This window comes from Cryptomeria japonica, chromosome 11, assembly GCF_030272615.1.
Source record: "Cryptomeria japonica chromosome 11, Sugi_1.0, whole genome shotgun sequence".
Taxonomy (NCBI): domain Eukaryota; kingdom Viridiplantae; phylum Streptophyta; class Pinopsida; order Cupressales; family Cupressaceae; genus Cryptomeria; species Cryptomeria japonica.
This window is the reverse complement of record NC_081415.1, coordinates 99,085,184-99,092,528: the sequence shown is the minus strand read 5'-3', so window position 1 is coordinate 99,092,528 and position 7,345 is coordinate 99,085,184. Positions and strand designations below refer to the sequence as shown.

General features: G+C 34.3%; 1 protein-coding gene across 1 annotated transcript; it reads right to left on the bottom strand.

The window, feature by feature from the left end:
* Positions 1-5,238: 5,238 nt before the first annotated feature.
* On the bottom strand, positions 5,239-6,958 carry LOC131041284 (glutathione S-transferase F10). Its single transcript, XM_057974319.2, has 3 exons — positions 6,691-6,958; positions 6,524-6,572; positions 5,239-5,765 (listed from the first exon to the last, which is right to left on the bottom strand). Exons 1-3 carry the CDS (start codon positions 6,835-6,837, stop codon positions 5,326-5,328), a joined length of 636 nt encoding a protein of 211 aa, XP_057830302.2. The 5' UTR covers positions 6,838-6,958; the 3' UTR covers positions 5,239-5,325.
* Positions 6,959-7,345: the final 387 nt, after the last annotated feature.

Sequence of the window (7,345 nt, the reverse complement as noted above, 5' to 3'; positions counted from 1 at the left end):
AACGTCGTCCATTACAAAAGGTCATGCTCATTCAAACTTGTCTGTTATGTGAATATTTGTGCCACGGGGTGTTCGAGTGAACAAGGGTTTAAACAAACCCTATAGGGTTAGAGCGAACCCCCTTCGCTCGAACCCATGTTCACATGAATCACTTTCCTAGACATCTCTCCCCAAATTTTGAGACATTTTGGCCTTGAAACCTCTAGTTCAAGTCTCAAATGAAAGAATCTTGACAACCCAAAAATATAGAATGGTAGTGCTCAAAGAAAGCATTCCAACGACTATAATTTTATTACATTGTGAGTTTATTATGATCTTGTTTTTTAAATTTTATGAAATATTGGTTTTTCAACGAACATGAACTTCTTTGTTCAACGCATTGGGAAAATAGGAAACTAATTCAAAAAAATTATTAAAAATATCTAGGACCTCCATATTGATGTCTTCTTTCCAACAAAAAAAAAAGTGAATTTTGATTATATAGAACGAGTTATGTGTTTAAACGTACACTTATGTATGTATTATAACTAGTCAAACTTCAAGACTTAATAAAATGAAAAATATTTGATGTGTCACTATCAAACCAACTTCAAGCACTGGATATTTTGATGTTACAAACCAGAATTTCAAATAATTGAGTTTTTATCATTTATAGAAAAAAATTTATGTTTTTCGGGAGGCATATCACTCTTAAAAAATGTTGCTTGGTGTAAAAAAATACTTTTCGAGGGAGACAGAAAAATAAATAACAAATTAAAAAAAAATTGAAAAATAAAAATATTTAAATCTAAAGACAAAATGCTACAAATCACTAATTTACATCATCTTCAAATTGTTAATAGTTTAAAATTTATAGTTGTCAAAAGGTCAAGATTATTTTAAAAATGTTCAACTCAGTGTCAAAGTTGGCAAAAAAGTGGGAACCATTATTGTGAGTTCACCCTGCTATGATTGGATAGTTAATATTTTTGGTAGTGTCAAGTCTAGTCATAGATACTTTCAAGGACATTTCAATATTATGTTTTTGATTATCTATGTTTGACGATTTTTGTCAATTGTTTTCTCCTAGTTGTTATTTGGTAGTGGTTGCCTTCTGAAAATTTTATTGTGCTATTGACTATATGGGATCAGGGCCCTTCCCTATTTACTTAATCAAAAACATCTAAAAGTCTTTCTTGTCATAGATTAATTGAGAAAAATACCTTCATCAGATCTAGAATCAAACTTACCCAAATGTTCTTCATCTCTCTTGATGTAGAACTCGCTTCCAAATATCTTAGATGTCTAACTAAATTTGGTCTTCCTTTCCATAGCTCATATGGTGTCTTAGTAGTCTTTGATTTGATCAAAGATCTGTTCAAAATATATACTAAATTGTTTGTACCACTTCTATCCAATAGGTATCTGACAACTTTTCTTAACTCAACATTGTTCAAGTCATCTCCTATATAGTTTGGTTCTTTCTCCCAATAACTCCACTTTTCTAAGGATTCCTAAGAGCATAATATTGTCTATGGATCCCATGCTTCTCATAGAATTCTTCATACTTGTCAGAGCTAAAGACTTTGCCTTTGTTAGATCTTAAAACTTTGAGCATTCTTCTAGTTCCATTTTCAACCATTGTCTTTAATGCTATAAACTTCTCAAAAGATTCTTATTTTTCTTTCATAATAGTGATCCAAGTTATTCTAGAATAATCATCAATAAGCATCATAAAATATCTTTCACCTTAAATGTTTTGTCCTCATTGGTCAATGCAGATTCGTATAAATCAAATCCAATGGCCTTGTTGTAAAATAATCCTTAGTAAAAAAATTGGTCTTCTTCTACTTTTCCTCATGACATGGTTTAGTGTGCATACAACATATGCATCATCTTAAGTTGACGAACTTGGTTGAAAATTAATGTATCCTATAGTAATGAATGGTTACTTAGTTTAGGATAATCTTATCCTTAAGCTACAAAGTAAAATTGATAGCCTTGAAGCATTACTTGACATAAGAGAGCAGAAAGCGGAGATGCTTGAGCAAATTTTATAAATATCACACATCATCCTTCTTCCCTCATCTTCCTTTTAAAAATGGGAAGACATATTACATATAATCTTAAATTTCCTAACGAGAGGGATGTTCTTTGGCAACATTGGATCATTTTTAGGATTTAGTGTTGAGCATCTATCATCATTACAATAAACTCTTCATTGAGGGTGTTTGGGTGGTCTATCTTCTTCTACTCTCTTATGGGGGGCTTTTTCCTCGAATGGGATAAATAGTCCCTTTCATTCTTTTTCAAGAATATTTTGTATTTTCACTCTTTGGGGAGGAGTTTTGTCTCGCTAGGTTTTCTTCTTTCTCTGTTTTTGAGAGATTATATATTTGTACATGGGTACCTAATATAGCCTTGTAGGTGGGGCCCATCTTTACTTTTCTTGCATCATTTGCATTTTTCAATTTTCTCCCTAAGTTGCATTTAAGGGGTTGTTGTTGTGAACATGAGTGTTTCCTAACCACTTCTCCCTTTCGTAGTTTTAACAAGGTATATTATCTAAGTAGTTTCTAGTTATGATCATTTCACACATGTTCACACATTAAGTTTACTTAGTGAGTTAGAAATATTTATAGGAGTCTCTTGTGGACATGTTATCTGTTGGTGCCCAAAAATGAACGGGTTTACACTGCTACATATCAGCGACCAAGTTGATTCCTCCAAATATCTATGGAGAGCCACCTCCAACTGTCAATATCCATCAGGCTTGGACCAACTTTAACAAGGACACAAGATCCTTCTGCACTTTGGGCTCTGCAAGACCCGAGAGGGTGATCCCTTTAGTAAACTTCCTTCTCTCTGCAACGATACTTAGGAATTTACTGAAAACAAAGCACATTATATCATAAAAGGACTCAACAGAAAGGGATAATGCTCAAGGATGGCAAGTCCTTCAGTGATCCTCAACCTTGGGCTGGAGCATGAAATAGGTGAGACAACTTTCAGAAAATACATAAAACTTAACAAATGATATTCTGATATTTAAAGAGTTGTTCTGAGAAATCATAAAGAACATAGATGAGAAACCAAAAACCTAACGACATTTGATAACAAATACCAATGCCTTATTCATTGGGGCAATAGAGTCTCGGAAAACATTACCGAAATCTAATTAAAAACTTGTCTAATAGCTAGTTTAACCATGAACAACACTGCGTTACAATATCGTCATGTCTAGCATCCATTACCCGAACTACTTATCAAATCCTGATATGAGTATTATTTCTCTGTGATCTCATTCAAGCATTTTAATTAACCCCTTGGATTAAAGAACAAAATGAAAATCACATACATAATAACAATGCAACAAACAAACAAAACCCTTGATCCCATTTTTTTAAAAGAAGATAAAATCGCATATAGGAGAGTAAAGGTCAAAAAATATATTTACATTAGTATCATAAGCAACTATTTATCGGTAGAAACAAAAATACTTGAGTCGTGTCGATATCGCCCAGATACCTTCGAATGGACCCTTTAAAGAAATTTTCAAATCTATCCCAAAAATCATGAAATCTTCTAGAAATCTAAAAAACATTCCTACGACACAAATTAACAACTTTCTAATCTTCAAAAGATTACGAGATCAAAATTAACTAAAAAACCAACTTTCTAATCTTCAAAAGATTACGACATCAAAATTAACTAAAAAACCAACTTTCTAAAAACCCGAAAAAAAAGATTAAAAGCCAATTTTGAGGCCTTAGATGAAAGAATCCGGCCTCGAAAATTTGAAGTTTTGGGGGCCCTACTGAACTTGGTTCGGTTGGCAATCCAATCAACTCCTCAAGATTTACATCCACGTAAAATTTCAGCCCAATCGAACAACCAAGTCAAAAGTTATGACCCCGCGAAGTCTCTACATCAGGGCTACATTTCTTGAGATTGACTCAAATGTAGATGTAGACCAAAGTATTACAATGCTAATATATTCATCCTTTTGGTTTATACATCTTAATGGTAGTCTATGTATATAAAAGAAAGAATATTGTAATATTTGTGTAGATTTTTATACCAATTAATTGGTTTGCTTAAGAGTTCTAAATATTCCTATTGCAATGTTATTTCAAGTTATATGTAATTATTATTGTTGTATCTACCGAAATGACTTTAATATCAAATGCATCTCCAAAAAGGGGTGGACATTGGTAGCTGCCCCAAACTCATTCGATACTAAAACCATTTTGAGACACTTGTAGAGCCTTTTTTAGCCGTAATGTTGCCTTGGGGGGTAACAATCACTCACCCCGAATGCTATGTGAGGACTCTCCAGCCATCTCAAATGGCCTTGATATCAAACGGATGTTGGGAAAAGGTGAGCATTGGCGCGCACACACACACACCCCTTAATTAATATATACATAAATCATATATGTTTTTCCTAATTGGATTTGAAGTTGTATATATAATCCTTAATGTGTGCATTTGCACTCGTGTTGTAGAGTTTATGACATGCAAAGCGAGACATATGATAGAGTTGAATCAATTCTTTCAAATGATTTTGAAATGGATTTGTGTTATTACTGACATGCACAACAAGAAAAATTTGCATATATACATTTATAATACAATAGAAAACAAAATAAAAACCATGAAAACAAATTGAAATAAACATTTTATAAAGAATCATTGTTGATGTGAGGTCATCTGACAACCTCACTTGTTATGGCTGACAATTTTTCTCCTCGTCTATTGAATGTAGTGAAAAACACAACGAAATAAAGTAATGCATCATCCCGACAGGTTCTCAATCTCACCATCGGTAGAATCGAAGTGCTCCATCACTCGTCCCTCGGTTCAGAGGATGGATTTTTAACGCAACCACAGAATGGGTTTGCAGAGGATCGAATATACACCCTAGAAGTCTACAAGTTATTGCGTACTAAATGTGCATTAACCAGCAGGTACTAGTAGTCTATGCCAGGAAATTCGCACTCCAATTAACTGCTGACTAATTATTAGTTGGGTAGCCAGAGCATCTACTTAACGCTTAAATTAACCAACCTTACCGCATCAATAAATAATCTACTGTGACTTCTATGATGTTATCGTCAACCATTACACCTGCAACGTGGCAACAAGAATTTTCTTGCTACCTTGCCTGTTCTCCTTTGGTCTTTAAACATGTTGCATTAAGAATAGCACATTAGAAAGCATTCACCTCATAAACCTATTAAAACTCTTGACAATCAGTAATAGAATCATGACTTTCATTTATGTTAATCAGTGATACAGAGTAGAACGAACAGTTGTAAGAGAAAAACCACATGATCCACAGTTTCACATAGCAAGAACCTTCTTCCATGCAGGTCTGGAGGAAATATCCTCCCACCATGTATTCACATGCTTCCTATTCCTAATCAGATATGCCTTGTCAGTACCATTTACTATATACTCAGTAAATGGAAGATGAGACAGGTCAGCAAGACTGTAAAAGTCTCCTGCTAAATACTTGCTCTTTGACAGCCTCTCTTCATATACATCTAACACTTCCCCCAGCTTTTGGGCGCTGCTCTCAATAAATGCCTTGTCCTGAGGCATATTAATCCTTGGGGCAAAGAGCAGTTGATAAACTAATGCATAAGCATGAGGACCAAAGTTCTGTCCTTCAACTTCAAGCCATTGTTCAACCACTGCTCTCTCCTCCAAAGTCTTGCCCAGCAGACAAATCCCTTGTCCTGCATATTTCTCTGCATAGTACCTTATGATAGCCCTGGACTCTGCACATACCCAATTCACAGAAAGTCAGATCTGCACTACCCATATCAGATTTATATGTCTAAAGTGAATATATAACATAGAAGATGCACTACTAACCTGTAAATTTGAAGACATACGATAAAAATATTACATGGAAGATGATTATGTACACCACCCACATAAGTTTTGAATGCAAACATGGACAGTGATAACCCTCAGTACCAACAAAATGTTTAAACATATTCAATGAATATAATTACAGGCAAATTGAAAATCTGCACTACCCAAATGAGGTTTAAATATATAAATTAAATAAATCATTAGAAAGTGATGATCTACAACACCCAAGTCAGATTTACTCACAATCAACATGTCATATACATCAGACATATATATCATACAGAAAACTAGATCTGCAGTCTCATAGGTTATCTCAGATCTCATAGACATGAAAATTCCTTTATTTTATTCATAAATAGCTCCATCAAATTTTCCAATAGTCATTTATCATTTTTTATAATTAAAAAAACAAATCTTTGATTTCATAGCCCTTAAAATTCTTTGCTCTATTCGCAGATAATGAAACTTGAAAATGTATACAAAGTATTACAAACCGAATCAGATAAAGGTATACCCAATAAAACACACCACAGAAAAAGGTACAAGCTTCGTTACCCAAATCAGATCTGTCTATATAAAATGAACGTATGAAATTGAAAGCAATAGTATATAGACTACCCATATATCGGGTAGACATATATACAATTAATATCATTACCAAATAGTGTGAGATCTCCATCCTGGACTACTGGCACTTTTCCAAAGGGCTGCATGACACAAATACAAATTACAAACAACATAACCCACTTTAATAACTATATAGATCTGTAGTTGTAAATACTCCATATGTGCCTTAAAAATCATATCATAAAGAAGATGCCCTACTTGTAAGGCTAGGAACTCTGGTTTTTTCTGTTCCCCTTTGAATAAATCAACAGGAACAATTTCAAACTCAATATCTTTCTCTATCAGGCATGCAAGCACCCTCCTACTGCAGGAAGCATAGGCTGGTCCAATCAGCTTGACAACCATTTTGCTTTTCTTCTTTGATGCAAAGAAAACTGCTCTTTTTCCTATCAGAAGATCCAAGATTTTCTATGCATTTGAGATAGTTGTGATGGCAAAGGTATTTATAGAAGGGGGGAGCTAACAAAGAATTGGGCCACCTAATTAGGTTTTGGAGTTTTTAAGGATTAAAGGAAAACAGTCTAAACATTTCCATAAACGTACAGTTGAGAATCAACGGCTACAAATGCAAGATAGGCATTGGAGGACCACGGAAATGATCTGAGTCATTCATGTCAAAAGCAGAAGCAGGAAATTGTCATAAATCAGACAGGGCTCTCAAGCAAAATGAGTCATGGAGACAGACACAGGACAGTGGCAGTCTGTTCCACACGTAAGCACACCATTGGAACATACTGTGCATCGAGGTATATGCCTTTGAAAATGCTTGATTGTATTGAACGTAAGGGAGATGTCAGGTTATGGTTTTATGGAAATTCAGGAGGATTGTTGAGAATTTATTGTATGCTTTTTG